The sequence below is a fragment of the Astatotilapia calliptera genome, chromosome 18, assembly GCF_900246225.1.
Source record: "Astatotilapia calliptera chromosome 18, fAstCal1.2, whole genome shotgun sequence".
Classification (NCBI taxonomy): Eukaryota; Metazoa; Chordata; class Actinopteri; order Cichliformes; family Cichlidae; genus Astatotilapia; species Astatotilapia calliptera.
Genome location: NC_039319.1, coordinates 7,997,658 through 8,019,617, shown reverse-complemented (window position 1 = coordinate 8,019,617; position 21,960 = coordinate 7,997,658). Strand labels below are relative to the sequence as shown.

At 41.2% G+C, this 21,960-nt stretch overlaps 1 protein-coding gene across 12 annotated transcripts in view; it reads left to right on the top strand.

Moving 5' to 3' along the window:
* Window positions 1–21,960, top strand: part of svilb (supervillin b) — a 46,620-nt gene that overhangs the window by 10,369 nt on the left and 14,291 nt on the right. For 3 of the 12 annotated variants that reach the window (XM_026150604.1, XM_026150602.1, XM_026150609.1), the window contains 19 exons: window positions 791–2,086; window positions 2,494–2,664; window positions 2,849–2,886; window positions 3,003–3,064; window positions 3,211–3,347; window positions 3,568–3,663; window positions 5,218–5,509; window positions 6,441–6,506; window positions 7,959–8,670; window positions 12,450–12,966; window positions 15,688–15,820; window positions 17,120–17,173; window positions 18,929–19,006; window positions 19,493–19,640; window positions 19,934–20,029; window positions 20,713–20,793; window positions 20,955–21,132; window positions 21,222–21,397; window positions 21,721–21,876. In XM_026150604.1, the coding sequence (XP_026006389.1) occupies window positions 791–2,086; window positions 2,494–2,664; window positions 2,849–2,886; window positions 3,003–3,064; window positions 3,211–3,347; window positions 3,568–3,663; window positions 5,218–5,509; window positions 6,441–6,506; window positions 7,959–8,670; window positions 12,450–12,966; window positions 15,688–15,820; window positions 17,120–17,173; window positions 18,929–19,006; window positions 19,493–19,640; window positions 19,934–20,029; window positions 20,713–20,793; window positions 20,955–21,132; window positions 21,222–21,397; window positions 21,721–21,876 (4,487 nt within the window). The remainder of the gene's footprint in view (window positions 1–790; window positions 2,087–2,493; window positions 2,665–2,848; window positions 2,887–3,002; window positions 3,065–3,210; window positions 3,348–3,567; window positions 3,664–5,217; window positions 5,510–6,440; window positions 6,507–7,958; window positions 8,671–12,449; window positions 12,967–15,687; window positions 15,821–17,119; window positions 17,174–18,928; window positions 19,007–19,492; window positions 19,641–19,933; window positions 20,030–20,712; window positions 20,794–20,954; window positions 21,133–21,221; window positions 21,398–21,720; window positions 21,877–21,960) is intronic. The other 9 variants (XM_026150611.1, XM_026150610.1, XM_026150605.1 and 6 more) reach the window with 8 other exon arrangements.

Sequence of the window (21,960 nt, the reverse complement as noted above, 5' to 3'; positions counted from 1 at the left end):
ACCTAGGACATGCTATACCTGAGAGCTGGAATTGGTCTTGTGATAGCCTCATGTTTGTGTTCTTTATGTCTGACATTGTCTAGTTGGAATTAATGGAATTGAAATTAGGTTTTGATGGGGTTTTTTCTTCAGACAATACAACGGTTGTCAGTTTATGTAATTATTTACCAAACTTTGTGTAAGGCAGATTTACTGGATGTGATTAAATAGTGCAGAATTTGGCAAGTATCCCCTTTGCACCTTTATATTGCACTGTTTCTGATTCAGATTTGTAATTTCACCATATATTACAAACTTACACAGAAATAATTTTCTGTCAGTCTGACACAGCCTTTTTGATGTTAGATGTCCAGCTATGACCTTAAGGCCAAAGTGTATCAAGCCAGCCGCATGACCAGGAACAAGTTTATTTTATAGTTGACACTTTTGCATTCCTTGGGTCAGACTGTCAACACAAAGTGCCATCGTGTGGCAGATTTGGAAACATGCAGCTTCCCAAAAATTTAAATAAAGTTGAAGAGTTGCCAATTTTGATGGTGAAAGTGAAGGCGATCATCGCAAATTGTTAATGTGCATATGGAAGAGGGCCGGTCAGGTAGAGACAAACTTCAGAGTAAATTGGGTAAGGGCTTTAATTTCTATTTCTATTTATTTATTATTTATTTTTTAGTGGAACTCTGGATTACAACTTATATACCCTTGTGTTTGAGTTGAGTTTTGGGCTTAGAGGAAATAGTAGTTTCAAATTGAACTGGAAGCTCAGTTTCCCTTGTGCATTCCTTTTTCCAAGAATCCGAGTAAGGGAACGATTGTCCAGGGATGAAACTGTCAAGAGGCCTCCTGACTGCAGTCCTGATAGGCACCAGGATAACAGACATCGTATTCAAGGGAGCACAGCTCAATATACGCGACAGCATTCAGAACCCACCCAGCAAAGGACAGTTCCCCAGCCTCAGCACAGCCTAGGCTACCATCCGATTCATGGGCAAATACCCTACCCTACTTCGAACTCCGACTACCAACACTCTGGCCCTGCTATGGACTCTCAGCCCTATTTGGCCATGATTCCATTAGAACCAAGTGCCAGACCTTCTGAACCCCCTGAAGTACAACCACGAAGAAGAGTTAGTTCTGACCAAATCTATGCTGCCCATAGGGAGGCACGATTGGAAGCGAGGCAAGCCCTAAAGGAAGAAGTCCAAACAGAGGGCCTGTTAAAGAGCAGGAAAGCTGTGTTGCCCTCAGAGATACGGCGAAGGGAAAGGAGTGTGGATGACACACATAGGGGACGACATGAAGATGCAGACTGGCAGAACAAAAGTCCAGAACGAAGGAGGGCAAGTCGAGGTGAGGAAGACTGGGATTGGGAGAGACCAAGGGAGAGGGGGAGGGAGAGAAATGTTGAAAGGATCAGAGAATGGAGGAGAGAGCTTGGCCATGACGGCCTAGAGGAAAGAGCATTTAGATCATCGCAGCCCAGACAGCATCAATCCTCTGACCCTATATGCTATCAAGAGCCCCAAATTCAGCAAGCAGGGCCTCTAATGCATCAGCACCACAACAGACAGCATGCTGCACAACTTCAACAACAAGACCCGCAAATGCAACATAAGTATGACCACGTGAGACAGCAAGTGGAGAGTCAAAGACAACAACAGGCTCAAAGACAACAGGAGTTGGAGCTACAAAGACATAAGACTGTACGTCAACAGCAAGACTCCCAGGAGAAACAACATCCCCAAATACACCAGGAGTCTGAGCATCACAGGCAGCAGCAGCAGGCTCCATCTGGGCACCAGAGGCTTAACTCAGCCTACCTCCAGAAGGGCTCCTCTTTGCCTCAGGCCAGACACAGAAGCACGGAGATGAGTGGAGGGTCCAAACTCAAGACACGAACCCGCTCCATGTCAGATATAGGTATAAGCCAGCATGCTGTCCTGTATGGTATGGACATCGGCAGAGAGGCATCCAGGACCGGCCCTGCACCAGGAATGGCTAACGGGGAGACGGGCACCCTGGACACAAGGGTGTCAGTGGCACAGCTGCGACACTCTTATCTGGAAAATGCAAACCGGAAACCAGAATTGTAGGTCCACTGAGCATGGGCTCTGTGTTGCATTGCTAAATAACTGTCTAACAGTGCATTAATAAGCTGGTGCAAATAAATAATACAGTGGCAATCTGAGAAAATAATGGTGATGCATTTTATGTGGCATGGAAGGTGTGAAATACTGTTGTGTTTCATTACATTTCTGCAAACTGTTTTGACAGTTGGGTCACAGCTGCATGTTACCATCAAGTAACTGACCTTTATATTTGTGTTGCAGTTAGGTCTGTGTGTCTGCTTTTATTTTATTTTTTTAACCCAAGTGCGTCTGAAGGTAATATGTTAAATTAAAAAAACAAGACCAACTATCTTTATTATTGGTTTAAATGTACTTTTCCTTTTTGTTGTCTTCGTCACACTTTCCAAATTCATCCATTCCTCCAAAGTGAGACTACTAAAGTAGATCTCTCAGCTGTGGAAGTAGATCCGTCTAGCAGCAGTGATCGGGACAGGGGTGTTCGCAGACCTCGGCGCTACATCACTCCAGGAGACAGTCGAATGTCGGAGAGGTTTAGGACCCAGCCCATCACATCTGCAGAGCGTTTGGAGTCTGATAGGTACAAGAGGAGGTTTCTGTACTAGGAACTCCTTATAACAAGTCCATTGACAAAGGAAAAAACACAGAATGGCATGAAAGAGCATGACTCTGCACCGGCCATAAGGTTATGGTCCCGTGGTCAAAAGATTAAATGAAATATGGTATAAATTCAGAGGAATGATGTATTTTTATGTCTTCTACAGGTCTCGTCTGAGCCCTTCACAACTACAGGATGCTGAAGGCGAGTACAGTCTATCAGAGAAAATGTATTTAGTTTAAAAACTGTTTAAGGAAATTTTCACAACTTTTGCAATATATAATTATGCATATAACATAATTCTTCCTTTTTAAAAGCAGATGAAGAAAAACTGGATGAGAGAGCTAAGATGAGTGTGGCTGCAAAGAGGTCTCTCTTCAGGGTAAATTATTCATAACACAGGATTAATGCTGTTAAACCGTTTTAAAATCATAGTTTCAAAAGCTGAAATTTGGCTTAGATCACCTTTGGTGAGTTATCTGAGTATACACGGAGGTTGAAACAGGTATACGTTTTGTTTTGATACAGGAACTTGAAAGAACATTGGAGGGTGGTGTTCCCAAACCACGCTCACGAAATGCGGCTGTAGAAAGACGTCTGAGAAGAGTTCAGGACCGCTCACACACACAGCCTGTCACCAACAAGGAGGTGGTCAATGCTTCAAGGTAGATGGGCATTTTGAAGCTTTTCTTTTCCTTTACTCCTTCCCTTCATTTTTAAAAGTCATTTCTCTGCTCCTATCTGTAATTTTCTGTGCCTCTCTTGTCTTTTTCTTCCTTTCTCTTTGACACATCTGAAGACACTTCTATTTCTGCCTTCCATCACCTTAATTTCACTGTTTTTTTCTGTATATATATATATATATGTCCTTTTCTCCACTTTAAGTGATCCTGCCACATCTTCACAACCTCCGGTTTTCCACAGTAATCTAGATAATGTGTCCGGATCCAGAGTAGGCAGCACCAGTGTGACTAGCATCAGGTGGGCTCTGATGTTTTCCTGAGTGTACGTGTGATATTAATGTACTTAGTCAAACAACTCTGCTCAGACAAGTATATAAAGACTGGTGATGTGTAAAATATCTCCCTGGACCCAAAAGGGTGGATGCTGGGGTGGTGGATGGGTTGAAACAGAAGATGGTAACGCAGGGCAGCAGCATCGACATAAGGGAGAAATGGGATGTTTTCCAGCATAAAAATAAATTTATGAATTTTATAGAGAAGAGGGTGCGTTACAATGTATAGTAAAAAATTATATTTAGCACTGAAGGCATCTAGCCATTATGCTTGATTAAAAATAATAATAAAAAATACTCTTTAATAATGCACTTAGAGAATTGGGGTAATTTATCAACTGGAATAATTTATCTTATCCAAGAATTTACTGATATATTGGGGGTTCTTTTGGGTGCGTTCGTTCATAAAACAGTCCAAAAGCAGGAAAAGTCAGACGCAGGTAGTAAAATACAAATTGTCTTTAATAAGACATTAAGAGAAAAATGGCAATAAAACGTGCTATTGAGCTTTTCTGGATAAGTCCCAAATTAGGTTAGGAGGAGCAGGTCGACTTCAGTCCAAGAAGTAAACAAGAATAAAGAACAAAAGAGAGCAAAAAGATAGCCTGAAAAGCTGCACATGAACAACCCTTACATTTGCTTCAAGCAAATCCCTCCATTGAATGACATCCACACATATGAATTGGAGAGATCTGCATGATGTTTGTGCTCTAAATAAAGCTAAAACCCACAACCACACCTAGTTTCTAACTACCCTTTCCTATTTAATTTGCCATGTTGTTTGCGGTTAATAAATCTCCGTCTCCCTCTCCTGGTTGCAGTGCTGATGTGCTCATCCAGCTCACCTTACCTTGTTATTTCTGCCCCCCTCATGTCCTGCTTCTTTGCTGTGTGCACCTTATACGAGATAGAAGACACTGCTTACACAATAACTCATTCAGAACTTTAAACATTCAGTTTCCAAGCATCACTGCTTCTTGCAGTGATTTTCACATGCAGGTCACAAACCTCGGTGAAGGAAAAGGTTGCATATCACCAGAAAGGTTAAAGCGTGAGCTCACGTGTCTTGCAGTTTGTTTACCAGGCCAGGTTTAACTCAGCACACTACTGCAAACATTCAGCTGCATTATATGATTATCAGTCATCTGTGGGCTGATCTGCTTATGCCTCTGTTGCTGTGACTGTAATCTGACACAGCTGCCACAGCCATTTACTCATCAGGTAAACTTATAAAGTATATAAAAAGCAGACTTTAAGGATGCTGCTCTGCAGGTGGTTAAAGTATCAAAAAGCAAATTTGAAACTCTATAATAATGTTTTGTTGTTGTTGTTTTTTTTTTTTTAACAATTATTACTCTATTAACTCAAAGAAATATTTTTGTGTGCTTTCAGTGGCACAATTTTCCATTTAATCCAAGTCAAAGGCAGATATCACTGTAGTATAAAAATGTCCCAGGTTAAAGTAAACATTTATTTATTTTTTTAAATCAGTCACTGACATCCCTTTGTCTCTACCCCAGCATTCAGGGTTCCTCTCAGCCAGGCTCAACAGTCCAGGAGCAGGACAAGGAAAGCCAGGAGCACCAGAAACCAGCTCAGGCTTCCACTGCAGAGGTGGAGGTAAATGGCCAGGAAGGTGTCCCAGAGGAGCCAGACCTTTCCACGCTCAGTTTGTCTGAGAAAATGGCCCTGTTCAACCGCCTCGCCCATTCTACAGGCAAGACTGGTGAGGGGACTCGAGGGGACACCCGCCAGCGTAGAGCTAATGCTCGTTTTCAGACTCAACCTATCACCCAGGGAGAGGTGAAGAAGGTACAATAATTTCACCTTTTGCAATGTCAATATACAAAGATCCCTAACGACCACTACTACTTCTTCTACTTTTCTTCTAACATATATGAGCAAAGCTCTGTGCAATACATATGTTATAATTAGATTTGTTTTATTCAAAACTGACGTGGGATTAGACATAAAATAAGGCACAAAAATTGGTAGAAGTATATAGAAAAGAGACTGAAAGAAATAACATGAAAGACTGCAATGCTCAACAAAAAGTGCAAAGAAAGCAGAGAAAATTGGCTGAAAACAAACAAAGGGAACAATTACAACTAACAACAATGAAATTGTGTAAGTAGTGATAAAATGAATTGAATGATATTCTTGTTTATCACAAAAGCTCTAGAGTAAAAGCAAATTTCTGCAGGAGGTTAACAATTTTCTGATGTGCAGACAAAAGTGTAATTTAATTAGAATGAACAATAGATCATCTAGAGTTTCTTTGCTGTAAGATTTGTGAAAAACCTGCAAACATTTTACTTTTAGGTTACTTCCAGTGACTGCAGTGAGCACCACGAACAGTTTGCCTCAGTGCTTTAGCGACAGCTGACGTGGTTCTCTGTGCAGAGGGATGACTTTTACATAGCACAAAAAAGGTCACAGAGTTTATTTTGCACTTGTGTTTTTTTAAACTTTACTAGCCTCCATATGTCACAAATGACTAGAAGTCCACAAATGGGAGGCCTGACACAATTTTCATTTATCACATTAATGTTGTTGTTTCCAGAGCTACCCTGAATTTTATAATACTGTATATATTAGTAAGGGTGAAAAATGAAAACGTTCCTCCCCGGCATCCTCTGACAAAGATAACCTGACATCACGCTGAGATATTTTATAAAAGGTCGACTTTATCTCCACCATGTTCTTAGCAGTGAGTCATAGTCAATACCTGGTTTCCACACAGGAAGATGAGCTGGCAGTAACCTCTGCGGTGTGCAATGGTGACTTAGAGACCAGTCAGGAGGAACATGTAAGACCCCTGCTGCATTTGTGGAGCTTATGATTGGTTGCATTGAAAAATCCCGCCAGGACTGATCTGATCAGGTCCTGCTAGAAGCCAGTGTTTGTGTCTAGTGGCTTTTGGTGTCGGTTAAAAATGAATTTTATTTTGCCTCAATGTTAGATGTGTGTACTCTTTGCAAAACAGCATGTAATTAAAAGTTCCGGTTGAGTTTTTTTGTTATCTGTGGCTATGTTTTTTAATGGTTGCTGCTTCTGGGACATGCTTGTTCCCTGCATAACAAGCATGGGATATTCAAATGCAAGCAAATACAGCTCTTTAGTTTGTTTAGTCCTGAAGTAACTTCTGTTGCAAAAGAAATGCTTACCTGTGGATTTAGTATGTGGATAGATGTGATACTGAATGTGTACAAAATTTGGTGAGACCTTGAATTGCAAACAAAATCAGTGTGTTGTAGTGGTGTGGAGCTTTAGCATGTTATTGATGACTGGTTATTTCCGTAAATGTATAAGCTACCTGTGCTGGAGCACCTTGAGGAAGAGACATAAACTACACAATGTAGGAGATAACATCAATACAGCTTTGATGCACTTTTCTGGCTTTTAAAGTTTAATTCCTAACCACAGATGACATTATAAAGATAAACTGCATAGTGTAGTGCTTTACACTTTGGCCTAACAAGCGAAAGAGCCTCAGGTTGTTCCCAGCAGGAGACAAAAACTCTTGGCTGTTGTGTCAGGAAGTCGTCGGGAAAGTGTGTACTTGCGGTTGGCTGTCTTTTATATACAGTGTGTGTTTCTAACTAATCCTTTGACTGACTCTTGTTTGAAAGATTCAAATCAAGTGTCAAATTTTAAATCCAGCTTTATTTTTTAGCTCATCATGCTCCAGTACTTTAAAGTATTAGGGTGTCTGTATTCATTAACTTCTTGTTGCTCAAGAATTTCAGGTGCATTTTAATTCAATTCAATTTTATTTATACAACTCCAAATCACAACAATGGTTGAGGTGCTTTAAATTGTGAGGTAAAGACCCTACACTGCACTGATCACTCCATGATGCCACACTGGTTAACAAAAATGGAAGTATGAACCTAATTAAAAGGAAATTACTGAGCTGTGTTTAAGTATGACGACGTGGCTAAGATGTATATTATCAGGTAATTGTGTGAATGACAGCTACTGCTGTGGCTTCAGTTGTGCTCTGATTGCTGCTTTCCTTCCTCTCAACAGTCCACATGTTTCTTCCCTACCTTTTGGCCTCTTTGCCATTCCGTCGTCTGTCTGTTCACCATCACATCCACATAGGCCTACGTTCTGCAACCTGTCCCTCCATTGAGTTCTAATTTGTCTGCTTTAATTGTATTCACGTCCTCCGCCCTTCATATCGATCCCTTCACCTCTTCTGTTGTTCTGTCTTTTGTGTCCCGACTTTCTCACACGACTCCTGCTGTTCTTGCAGCTGAAAAATAGCGGCGAGATCAAACTGGAGCCCCTGTCAGCCTCCCTGGTTCGATCGGTGGCAGCTGTCACCTCCCAGGCCTCCATCGCCATGGTAACCAAGGCGTCAGGCAGCATTGCCGGTGATGATGATGGTCTCCGTTTAGAGAAGTCCACTGCCGTCACCTACATCCCTGCCCAACAACAGGCTTCCAGTAGCAACAGCATTCACCAGGAGAGGGCGCCGAAGTACTTCTCCATGACCCAGAGTGGGGACCCAGGCCACCCAGAGTCTGAGCTCAACTCCTCCCCTCATCCCTTCCCTGAGAGCCAGGAGAAATTTGGGGCCCCTCCTGCTCCCACCTCCTCAACTGATCACAGGCAGGAGGAGGAGAGCCGGAGAGCACCGAAAGAGGAGGAGGTGAGGCAAAGACAGCAGGGAGGAGCCAGAGAAGCCGGCCAAGGCAGCAGCATTAAGGGTAAGCGGCACTCCCCCGACAGGGACAGAGACGACAGGCAGCAGCATCCCCGGCTTCAGCACTTTGCCGAGCCCTCTTTGTGGGGGGGCGAGTCAGAGTCTCTGCCCAGCTGGAGAGCCGCAGACGGAGACTCCCACGAGAACAGAGACAGAGCAGAGGGAGGAGGACGAGGAAAAGGAGGCTACCTGAGGGAGGCTGCAGCAGCGCACAGTTCCTCCACACATGAGCAGGAGAGAGGCAGTGGCCCGGTCTCAGGTAGGAAGCTTCTCTGTTGATTATAACATAAAGAGATGGAGATAATTGGGGTGATGGGTGGGTGGGTGGGGGCAGGGGGGGGGGGGATTGAGAGAAGGATGGACAAAGATATAAAAATAGAAGGGGCAAAAAGAAAAAACAAAATGGAAATGACAAAAAGACAGAAGGAGAAATGTCTGGGGAAGGGGCTGCTCTCATTATCCTCATTGTCTCATGCAGCATGCTCCCACGCATGATTGGTTTTTGCTGGCTGCACACACACTTGTCCCAGCTGGGGGTGTTTGATTTGGCTGATACAGAAAGAGAGAGGGAGAGGCGTCTGAGACTGCATCTAATTAGCATATTTTTCCATGAATTTACCTCGTGGCTTCTTTGTCTGGAAAGAGGAAGCCCTTTCCTAACATGCTGTTGATCAGCTAAGATTTTTATATAGAACTGTCTCTCCTCACTGCTGTGGCCTCTACAGGGGCTGTCATCCCTTTTGCACCACATTACGCCTGTGGCTTAGCTGTGCACATGCTACAGTAAAATAGGCCTGACCTGTTTTTATGTACTAATGCACAGAGTGTCCAGGGGTGGTCCTTTCCCATGCATGCACACAAACAGTACATGCAGAGATGAAAGCCCTCATTGAGAGAGTGCAGAGCAATTGTTGGACACTTAAATAAAGCAGGTAGAGGACAAGAGGGACACAATGGAAGGCTTGTCTGCAGGCTATAGCCTTATTTACTTCTGCATGAGTAAATCTTCACTATAGTAAGATCCTTTATACGAGCTTATCATGATTCACTGGGGAAATACCACAACATGCCTAAAAGCCTTAATAAGACACATGTTAAGCCTACTGTGTAGTTGTCCTTCTGACTGTGGCCAGAGTTTTTCACCATACTGTGAGGTATCTCCACAGTATATTTAATACACATTAAGTGGGGATAGTCTGGGATTCCTCCCTGCAGGAAATCCTGATCATCTCACACTTTACTTTCTATGCAGCATTTTTATTTTCTGTATCAGTATAGTGGACATTTTTTAAAAGAAACAGAAAACTGCACTGTAATGCAGCGAAGCTCTCTGGTATTCTGTGCTGCTTTCAAAAATATTTCCAGTGTAATATTATTCCTGCTATCCCTGCTGAGTCAACATACATATAGATTTACTTTGCTGCCCTCCTAACTTTGCCTCGCTCCAGAGAGTGTAATGAACTAACAGTGTCATATCAGGCTTTTCTGTTTTTGTTTGCCCAAAGGGCCATTTGTCACCTGCTCACATTAATAATTACGTTTCTTTTAATAGCTCAGATACCCATGTTCAAAACTTTGTGCACACTTTAAAGTATGTCAAGTATATCTGTGCTTTCAGGTGATTCAGAGGATATTCGTGTGCATCTCAGATATGTTTCTGAGGGTGAAAACACAGGCAGGCAGAAAGATAAGATAGCACACTAGCAACAAAACATATTCAAAAAGTTGCTCAAAGCTTCTTCTTCTTACATATAACTTGCAGAGTAACAAGTTAACAAAAGCATTTTTCATTGGTGGGAAAAATGTTTTTGCTCAAAATATTGAGGTGAACGTGTCTTCTAACGTCTGCAACTATGTGACTCGAACTTAAATCCGACAAAATCGTTTCCCTGTGTGCATGCATGCATTTCACGGAGTTGGTGCACAAACAGATATATGGTAACCTCATCTTCGTGTTTAGTAACACATGAATCCATTTCCAGATAATTATCGGAGTATTTACACTGTGATTGTTTGCAAAAAAGGGTTCTTTCAAAAAAATGCTTCAGGAACGTTTTGATATATTCAAATTTATAAGAGACAAACAAAATTATAATCAGTTCAGTGAAAAGAACAATGTGGTCATTTCCAATAAACCCAGCGCTAAAATATCAGATGGAGCTTCCCTAAATTCATCAGCCAACAAACAAAAAGTGAAAGGTAGATTTTAAAGAGCCTTTAAACTAATGCTACACCCACACAGTGCGTTTTAAAAGTTGACTTTGACTTTTCTGTTAGTTTAATTTAGTTTTACCTTTTAGGGCTCCTGCATCCATGCTAATATGTTTTTACTTCAAAACACTGCCAACATCTACACTGTTTCACCGCATTAACACCAATTAAGGTGGGACTATTGAAAATACTGCTGAACCAGATGTAGTTTGAAAAGTCTTAGTTCAAGATATAGACTGTATATAAAAGTTGAACATAGAAATGCTTTAATTCTTGCCTTTGGTTGGAAAAAGAAATCTGAGAACGTAGAAGTCTGAAAAGATGAAAGGTGTAATGTTGTATTTCAGGCTGTTGAAAAGATTTGAATTTTACCCAGTTCCCAAACAGATCCATGTTCACTCCCACTCAGCAATTTTCTGTTGAAAAGAGTTACTAAAAACTTCTAAATGGTAACCATTATATATATAAAGTATAAAAAAATTTGCATGCCATTTATTGTAAAACCAAAAATTGTTTGCACGGACAGGGATGAAGTGGTAAACAGTGTCATCTCACAGCAAGCTCATCTGAGGAATTTCCAGAGGTATCATATCCTCTCAGATTTTAAACAAGTGTAATCACAGTGGGACATATTTTCCATATTTTCACATCTGGAAAAGTTATCTTTTTAATATTTTTTCAACAGGTTTTGATGGAAGGCCTGTGGCACATAATCTTTTATGTAAATATCTGTAATTTTGATCAGTTAATATTAGGGATGGGTACCGGTGTCCGGTGCCATGATGGCACCGGTTCTGACATAAACGGTAGTAACCAGACCGAAAAGCAGCGCACATTTCGGTGCTTTATTTCGGTGCTTTTTTTTCCTGAGCTGTGATACACTTTTAGCCAATCATTTTACGTTTCCGAGGATAGTAGGCGGGGCCAGGTACGTACGTTCTGTTAGAGCAGAGCCACAGATTAAAAATGCCCAAGGCGAAGCGGTCAAAATTCTGGCTGTACTTCATAGCAAAATATGCAAACTCAGCTGCCTGCAACAAGTGCTTTAAGCTGATACTGTGATACTGTCAAAGGAGGTAACACCAAGAATCCGATTAAACAGCTGGCGACGCATAGCGTTTTTTTTTAAAGCCCAGAAATGCGCCGTATTTGATAGCTTGCTGCGAGACCTCACACCGTGCACGTCGGGTGGGTTGCCAGTTATCGGACCCGGAGCAACATCCCCCAAAAACCCGAAGAATAGAGTCCTGGCCCCTAGCTCTGCCAGTGTAGCAGAAATGATGACGGATGATGATGGCAGCAGTAGCAGCCCTTCTTCTCTGCATGAGTAGCTTCATGTTGTTCGTGTGTAATTTACGTTGCGTACGCTAACCACGTTATTACATTAATGCATGTAAGGTGAACTAGCAAACATCATCATAGCTACATGCGGCTGTCCTCTTGTTTGATGGCAGATGCTCCCTTCACCCTGGCCAAAAAGGCTAAAATGACCAAAGAAAAAGTGGGAAACAGCTAAACATGAGAGGTTTTGGACAAAGTTTGTGTTTTTTCCATTGTTTAAGCACTGCTTCCAGCCAAGAGTGATGCCATATATGCCACATAGCTGCAGAAAAGGCACACATTGTTATCTTTTTACAAAAAAAAAACAGCTGAACATGAGAGGTTTTTGGACCAATTTTGTGTTCTCCGTTCTTTAAGCACCGGTTCGAGCACCGTTTAAGCACCGGCACCGTTTCAAAAGTACCGATTTGGCACCGGTATCGGATAAAACCTAAACGATACCCATCCCTAGTTAATATACACTATTGCATTCTATTTTTCTCCCAGATGTGCCGGATCATCACGCGTCACTGAGGCCACTGATAGCTAAAGTGTCATCCAGGACTGTGTCTCACGTTTCAAGCAGCCAACAGCAGCAGAAGACCGTCATTCAGCCTCCCCAGACCCTCCCTAAACCTTTCACACAGCAGTCTCCTCCAAACCAACCCAAACCTCCGTCATACATCGAGCCCCAGCCGTACTCCCAGGCCCCACCAACATATCCCAAGCCTTTCAATCACTCGCCACAAACCCAGCCCAAACCTCAGGGATTCGTCCAACCTCTCCCTAAGCCTTACCAGCAGACAGCACCGCAGCCTCAGCTCAAACCCCAGGTGCCTCCTCAGACCCCCCCCAAACCTCAGTCCTTGCCCCAGGCGCTCATCAAGTCCCAGTCCCTGCCCCTGGAACACATCGAGGACTTGGGCAGACACAGTGATCATTCTGGGGACCTGCTGTCCCCCACAGAGTCCGGAGACCAGCTGTCTGACGGCATGTCCAGCAAACAGATGTCCATAAAGGAGAGGTGAGTGACAGCTGAAGGTTTCATCTAGTGCAGATTTACTTATAGATTTATTTATTTGTTGTAGATGTAAAAGCAGAGGGGGAAAAAAGATGTAGAGGATATGATTAAAATGTCCAAAACAACACCCAAAAGCAAATTAGTACTCAATTCCAAAATTACGATTTGTGGTCTCTGGAAGGTGCTGCTCCTCATAACGACAAAACTCTATGGTGGTAATCCCTCAGAGCGCTTATTTGGGCAGCTGTTTTGGAGATAAAAAACATGCTCAGGTTTGAGAAACAATATCTGGTATAAAATGCGAAGTCATACAAAACCATTTTTTCACATAAATTAAATAAGTGCAGTGTAACCAAAAGACCTGAAACTAATTTTTTTCTGAATATAAATACCTTCAAAGGCTTTGCTGCCAAACATGGAATACAAACAATGGCACGCATGACCGTGACTGGGATCCTTTAGGTGAATGAAAATTCACAAAGAAAATAATTCTTTAAAGCTTGTAGCCTAGCAACACTGGCTAGGCTACAAAGTGGATTCACAAGTTCTGGATCCAATCAGAGTTCGGCTCTTTACAAGGTGTAAAATTAAATGCCAGCAAAGATCAGATTTTTGATTCTTTTCTGCTGGCTGAGTCAAAAAAGCCAAAGCTTGCTAACATTGTAGTGTTGCACCTGATAAGACTGTGTGTCCTTCACTGCCGTATATAGGTTTGTTTAACTCTTTCACATCCATGGAGGTGGGAGAGATTCATTATTAGCATCACTGTGTTTCACAGCTGGCAGAGAGCTGAGTGGACTGTTAGAGTCCCCTGAGAGTTTGCACATTCCTCCTAATGCCCTCATTTCTGCCCTGTCCAGACAAGGAGAGGAGATTATGACATACTTTCCTTTACCCCTCAGCCATTCGTTATCAGGGCTCCTCATGCAGTCTTTGGAGGCCTTTGTTACAGTTTTTCTCGATTGCTTAAACACATTTCTTGAAACTATGCCTTGTATTTTCAAAACAGTAAACACAAATCCATAACTTCTCACCCAATTTCCCAAACATCGTATTGTCAGGTCAAAATGAAGCTCTATACTCAAAACCATTTGCTCTTGCTGAAAAACCAAACTTTGACTACAGACATCACACACACGGCCTCAAAAACACATGCACGACAAAATAGTCGTACACATTGGTGCAATAAATGTAAAACAGTATTCCCAAAACTGGCAAGTTATGTTGCTTGTGGTTCTTCCCCTCAAAAACCTTTTCACATGATGAACACAAAAGACGCAACCAATGTACATACAGTGGGACATTTTTATTCATGTACCATCCAGTACAATACACACCAAAAACATTATTCCACCTCAGCATCCTGTCTTTGGTTTGAGTCAGGCCAGAGAATCTCATCGACATAACAAGCTATATTGGCCCTAGCTAGGCAGCGGGGGTAAAATCCTCTTGCATGCCTGATCCACCCCTGGCATGCATCTACTGATATGTCTAGGCAGGCGTCTTTCACGGCCTGGAGGAGGACATAAGGTGTTGTACACCTTCCACTGCCTTGCCGAAAATACCTCCTCTATCAGGTTTAGAAAGGGAGAGTATGCAGGCAGAAAGATGTTAGAAAACCTTGGGTTATTGGTAAACCAGTCATGAACCATAGCAGCGTGATGGAAGCTGACGTTATCCCAAACAACAACGTAGTGAGGCTGCTCTGGCTGTGCTGGTTACCTGCAGTCCCGCTGAAACATATGTTGTCTCAGACCATCAAGAAAAGCAAGGAGAAGCATAGTGTTATAGGGTCCTAGAATCAGATGGCGGTGGAGTATCCCTCGTTGGCTGATAGCTGCGCACATAGTGACATTCCTTCCACGCTTACCAGGGACATTTACAATAGCCCAATAACCAATTATGTTCCTCCACCTTCTCCACCTCCTCCTCCCTGGTGTCCTAGACCACCTTCTCCTACTGCTCCTGGACCTCTTCCTTTGCATGTCTTTGGATCCATTGTTTCAAACCTGAATGAGCTGACTTGGGCCCTTTTGTTTATCCATTAAAGTTTCTGATTGGTGTGTGATACATTTTGACTCATAGTGTTTCCACTTCGTTAACTATGTGCTATTTGAGCTAAAGCTGTGCTGATGTGAGTTAATTGACTGCTAGTGCTTTCTAAGTGACCACATGGTGTAAGCACTGACAAATGTAGGGATTTGTGTGTAGTTTTACAGTTCACCACATCTGACTCATGTGGTAAAGCAGGGGCATCGTGTTTATAGTTCAGGGAAATGGGTGTGCTTCTTGGAAAGTGGCATTAAAATTTGAAATTTGGGTTCACAAGATTGGTTATAGTTTTTAAGCAATCGAGAAAAACTGTAATAGTTGTGTTTGCAGCAAAAGGTCTCTGGTCTGGATTTTCTCCCTTGAAAGGATTTCTTTCCTATGATTTGAACTAAAAGCACAAATATGTAAAACATATTTATATATAAATTTGAAAAGCACCATTATCTCAATATTTTTATTTCCATGTATTTTTATATTGTCATTTTGTACACATATATGGATTTAGCCATCGTAAACGTGGAGGTTACCCATTGGCTTCTGGACTTTGGCCCTAAGAATTTTACAAGGCACTGTCCAATGACAGAACACAGATTTTTTTTAAAAATAAGTATAGGATATTAATTAAAAGCCTAATTTTTGCCTGTTAAAAGATTATCTCTTGTCTTATGTCAGAGTGGCACTGCTGAAGAAGAGTGGTGAGGAGGACTGGAGGAACAGGATCAATAAGAAACAGGAAGTGGTTAAAGTGGCATCCACTGAGCAGCCAGCTCAGCCATGGGAAACAGATCAGACCAGCCAGAAGAAGGTTAGTCTTTACTGTGTATACAGTATAACAACTGTGAAGCCTCACTGTGGTCACATTTAGAGTGAGTCATATTTGATTTGGCAAATTTAAACCTAAGCTAAAGAAGAAAGTACCAAACAAAATGTAGCTTTAAAAAAAAAAAATTATAGTGAAAATTAAATCTCTCTTTCCAGTATCCAGCATTAAAATAAATTATCATTTATGCAGTTAACACTTTTGTGATTATATTTATTAATTTATTTGATTAAGTCAGACCCATTAACTAACTGTGCGGCTGACTTGCAGTTTTGTCGTGCTTCCCAGATACACTGGGCTGGTTCTTGCGCACTGTATGTAGAGAAACTGCACTAAAACCTGTCTCCTCGCATAAATGTTTGTGGTTTCTACATCGCTGTGAATAAAACTGTGTGTGCTCAAATATGACTGGCAGGTCATTCTCCACGGATTACATTTCCTGGAGATTTAAGTAAAGTGGGCACAGGTTTCTCGCTTGAGTTCCAACAGATTGTGGTTTAAAACAACATTTGTCTTAAATGTTTGCAGAAAATGTCATGACATGACCAATATAAATGAAACCAAATAATAGGAATAAATTTAATCCCCTGTTTCAGAAAAGTGTTATATCCGCTTTTCATTTAGCTTCAGGTATATTTTTACAGAGCCTTTGCTCTAACAGTTTTTGTTAAACATAGTAAACACCAGTGCCTCATTTCCCTCCCCATCCTTCATCGTTACCATGCCAGCTTCTGCCCCCCCTCTCTTTCAGTTAAGTGCTCCTTTTCATTTCATTCCCTTTAGCCCATCTGTTGTTTGAGCGCAGTGGTGTCCGACCAGCGTGGCATCCAGCCCTCAGACAGCAAACACTAAATCATACGCCTCGTTCTGCTTGTAGAATTAGCAGTCTGGGCTATTACAAATGAATTTTAACACAATCGGGGAAGCTTCAGGCTAAGTTTGACTTAAACCTCGAGAGGTAATACTTGAAAGCTTATCTGACAGAAAGAGTTATTTTGGGAATCTCTTATAAGTATTTATGCATCTCTGTTGGCTTAAACAGCAGCTAGAAAGACATTTATAAGCTCAAAGAAGTTCTAATTTTGGGATTTGGGACTAGGGCACTTTAAAGGACTCCTTTCCTGCAGCTCGTACACTCAAAATTAGTATTCTGTGAGTTGAGACCGCCTGCTTAAACGCTGGATGCTAATCCTTAAGGCGATCTCGCCCCTAAAACCCATTAGCAACAATAGCAGTAGCCCCCCCTCACTCTGACGTGTACTTCCCCTGTGTTTAACCCCTCAGGAGGAAGGGGTGGTTGTTCAGGACTCCTCTCTGTCTGTGTCTGAACAGCTGTGGGTAAGACCTGTTGGTTATTAGCTTGGCGTGGGATCTCTGTTTTCCTGTCACAGTTTTGTTTGGATGTTGTGCGAGGCTGCTTTTTGCTTTTCCTGAATCTGCTGGTCTGTCGATGTTCTAACAACATCTAATATTTAACATTTAACACATGGTCTTAATACTAGATTATATAAACTCATTGGGGCTCTAAATATTTTAATTAAGCACTTCTTAAGTAAAGTGCTCATGCTCAGAAATACTATAGCATTTGATGAGCAATCACGAGTTCACTTTGCACAAGTCACATCTCCACAGGTTGGCTAAGAAACTGCTTTAAATGCCAATATATTATATTTAACGAACCATGGTATGAAGATATGTGGCTTATTATATTTTTTGAGTTTGAAATAAAATACACTGTGAATGTCTTTTATAGTTTTGTATTTTGTTGTAAAATTTAAAAATAATTCCCGCAACTCGTAGCCACCATTGTTGTTAAGATTGTAGTGTTTGGTTGCAATTTTTGTTTCCTTCTATGACATGGACATGTTTGATATTCAACCTTTTTTACAACCTTTTTTATTTAAACCTGAAAATAGTTTAACAAGGAAAGCAAAGAAGAAAACATAATGGGCGTTAGTCAAACTGTATATCACAATGATGATGTTCACAGAGGCGATACGAAGAGAATACGGAAATATCTGTGTTTGTGCAGCATAGCTCCTCTTTGCCGATCTAGAAGACGGCAGTTTTATATATTCTGATTTTCTCGATCGATTCCATTAGCAATAATTTGTATTTAATGTTTGTTGCCCTTTTGGAAATTCTATTTGTGTCTTGTGGCAACTGTCAAACAAGTATAACAACATTTAACAATAAAGAAACCACTGTTACGCACATTAAAAACCTTAGAAAAACAAAAGAAAGTGCTGCAGTACAAATCCAGCAGCAGCAAGACAGCATCTATTTTTGGTCGTTATCAGAGGCCAGTTAGACTCCTTGTGCGAGAAAAATGTAGACACAGTGTTTGGTTTTATGATCAGCAGATCTTTTAGTTGACTAAATGCATCAAATGCTTTGTCTTTGCGCACAAGCACTTTCCTCCGTCTTTCTCCTCTTCCTAGCAACAGGAAGGCTTTGAAAACTAATTCTACATGTTTCCTTTTTACTGGAAATTGCAACCAAAAGCAGCACTTTAACATTTTATGATGCTTCTAATATGGAGTGCAACCAGTTTACATTGCAGATCAAAATATGTGTTAAATATTTTCAACTTTTAACCAGTAAAAATATACCGCACATGTTTGACAGTGTGAACAGGCAACATGTTAAGACCCACGAGATTGAAAGAGACGGGGTTCCTTTAAGCTTTACGTTTTCATTGCACAGGTAATGTAATTTTCTCCTGGGCGAAGCGGCTTTTGCAATTTGTTGCCTTGTTACTAACAGTAAACATAAATGTATTCAGCAACCTTTAACAAAAGTAAGTGCATTCTTTATTTTGGAGTGTTTTATTTAGAGACAGTGAAACTTCCTTAATTCTTTTGAAAGACTTTTGTCATTTCTTAAATGAATAATGAATATTTAAAACCGGCATGTTTTAAAGGTAAAATTAAATTAGCGTCATGTTTACTGTTTAATAGTCAAACTGCAGTCCCGATTTCTGGCTTTGGTCTTCTTTCCTTTGCATCCATCGTTTGTCATCCTCTGTGTTCATCGTTTTTCCCTCGTTTCCTTTCCTGTCTTTCGATTTTCCACCCACTACTACATCCTCAGGAGCCTGTCTTCTCCTCTACCTTTTCTCCTCCTATCTCCCTTGGCCAAAAGTGTCAGTATATTGACCATCATAGTCAGGTAAGGTCATGCGCCTAGCATGCTCAAACAGGCAGCATGTACTGGAGTCTTATCGTTCTTGCTTGGTCTGCAGCTACTCATGTGTTGAGCACTTTCTGCGTTATTGAAATTGATTTGGTTACGCCAACACGAGTGTACAGCCATCACTTCCACTGAGGAATACAGTAGACTATATATAGCAATGCACCTAGCATGCTCGAATGCATCCAATCTTTTTATAACTGCTTGGTTTGATACTGTTACTACATGAATAATTGCGCCTTTGGGAACAAAGCAGTGAATTGGAGCTACAGAGGTGATGCAGTTCTTCCATGTATTTGTTTTATGTTTTAATCTTATTAAAAACAAGTCCTACATGGCTGGAAATATATTGAATTGAAGACTAACAGTTAGCTTCATTGTGTAGAGATGATTGCTTTTCATGCAGGGCTTGACACTTTAACCTAATAATCATTCATAATCTGATAATTTGACATGTCTGTGCAGAAGACGGGGGAGGAAATTGAAGCCCAGATGACCATTGAGGAGAGGAAGCAGATGATTTCAACTCGGGAGGATGCTTGGAAGGCAAAGGGCAAAGGAGCAGCTAATGACTCCACCCAGTACACAGTGGCTGCACGTATGGTCAAGAAAGGTGGGTGACTGGGGTGGTGTTTAAAAATGCTATAGAAAAAGACTTTGAAGCAACAGTATGCACCCAAAAAAATGGATGTATTTGGACTCTAGTGCTATTTACAAATCTGCATTGACTTAGTTGGTGACACTGGCTGTCGAAATGTAGAGATGCACTTGGCTTCTGATGCCAAAAATGCCAAATGCAGAGTCTTTTTTTCACAGGCATTAAAGAAAAATTCAAAGACCTGATTGTGAGCAGGTTCATGTAGTAGTTACATCGCTTGCTCTAAATTTGTGTCTATGTGTCTGCAGGCCTGGCAGCCTCCTCCTCCGTTATCAGCCCAATACTGTCGCCTGTCTCCACCAAGCTGAAGAGCAGCACGCCAGCTGTCAACAAACCACAAGAGGGTGAGATAGATTTGCAAGTCATCACTGTCACCCCAGAGAAATCGCTGTCAGAGCTTTTAAAAAACTAGTTTGCAGTTTACAGAAGCTGATGGATTTAAAAATAATTCCTAAAGTTCATAAAAAAATATCAGCTAATAACTTAAAAACAGTAATAACGGCACAAAACACAAAAAAGCTGGATGAACTTGTGTGTTTAATTTAATTACTTTAAGAAAATTTTAAGGGGTCCTGATATGTTTTCCTTTATTTTCTGTCAACTATAACTTTAAAATAACTTGGTGGATCCTCATATTGAATATGGCCAAAGTTTCAAATACGTAGGCCAGTTTATGTACAAGTATGAGACAGAAACTTTAGACTATTCTAGGTTTGCTATTTATCCAGAATATCAGTGAGAGCAGGTAATCCTGTGAACACAACAGCCTCACCTACGTACTGTTCACAATTTTTGTATGCAAATAGCAGAAGAGCGTTGGCTTAAAGGGAGAGACACTAAAACAGCTTGAAAACAGAGGAAGAACTAAGAGACTATGCCAAGGCCCAGTATATGATAAATAAGGATCATTTTGAACTGTGAATAATGTAAAAGCAGTCCAGAAAAATACAGGGATAGAAACGAACGTAATGAGAGCACCTCAATCTTATCACAGCTGTTGTTTTAAAACTTGAATTATGTCTTCCAGAAATTGAGGCGAGGCCGGACATGGAGTCAGATAAGAAGCTTGACAAGTTGGAAAGCTTCTTGGGGCGCTTGAATAGCAAAGGTAAGTACATCCGCAGTGACTTTGACCTCAGCTTAGGAATATATTTCATTTTAAAAGCATTTTTAGTGCCAATCCCCCAAAAATATCAACACTCTGCAGTGTTACCTTCAAAGAATCTGTATAGATTGCATCCTTATTATTTTAAACTGGTTTTTTTTCAGTGGCAGGTTTGCAGGAAACCACTATAACAGTGACTGAGAAGGCCGTGAAGGAAGTGATGAAGCTGGATGATGAGATCTTCTCCAAGTTTTACAGGCGTGTCGCTGAATTTCCACGCATGCCCACCAGGATTGACATCAGCGAGGATTTTGACAGCATATTTGGCTCCCAGGCTCCCAAGTAAGAAAAAAAAGCTTCTAATTATACATCATCGGCCTCTTGGTAATTATTTTCCATTGTACTCATACTCATTTTTTCTTCCTGACTAGGCTGACTTCAGCCATGGTGCAGCACAAGCGCTCAGTTCGTCCTTCTAGAAACGTTCAGTCATCTAAAAACCCTCTGAAGATGCTGGCAGCTCGAGAAGACATCCGACATGAGTACACAGAGCAGAGACTTAACGTGGCACAGTTGGAAAGCAAGAGAATGAAATCCGAGAAGACGAGTAAGAACATTACTCTGTGTTTAGGAGTTTGTAGAACAGAAGACTTAATAGAGCCCCTCTGTTATTGTTTAAACAATAACAGAGGGGTGTGTAATAAAAAAAGCAACAACAGCAAAATTGGAAACATTATTGTTGTTTGGAGCCAACAAAACTACATCGATTTTTAACCTCTGCAAATTAGCGTGACCCATTTATACAGACGTTTTTTTCTGCAGGGATTTTATTACTTTAATGTTTAATGAAGCAGTTATGTTAGTTATTTATTAATTTTTATTCCAGTAGGCCTTTATTGTTTTTATAAAGTGTGTATTTTCTCATTTCAGTGAATAAAACCTCAGAATACTCCGAGGCTGCTCTGGCAGGTCTGGCCAGTAAAGAAAACTTCAGCAATGTGAGTCTGCGCAGCGTCAACATCTCAGAGCAGATGTCTAACAACAGCGCTGTGCCGTACAAGAACATCATGCTGATGCAGATCAAAGGTGAAAACTCGCTTATATTGTGTGTTTGTCTTAACCTGTCTACCATTGTTTAATGCTGTGTCATTTCCAGCTCCCAGACATGAA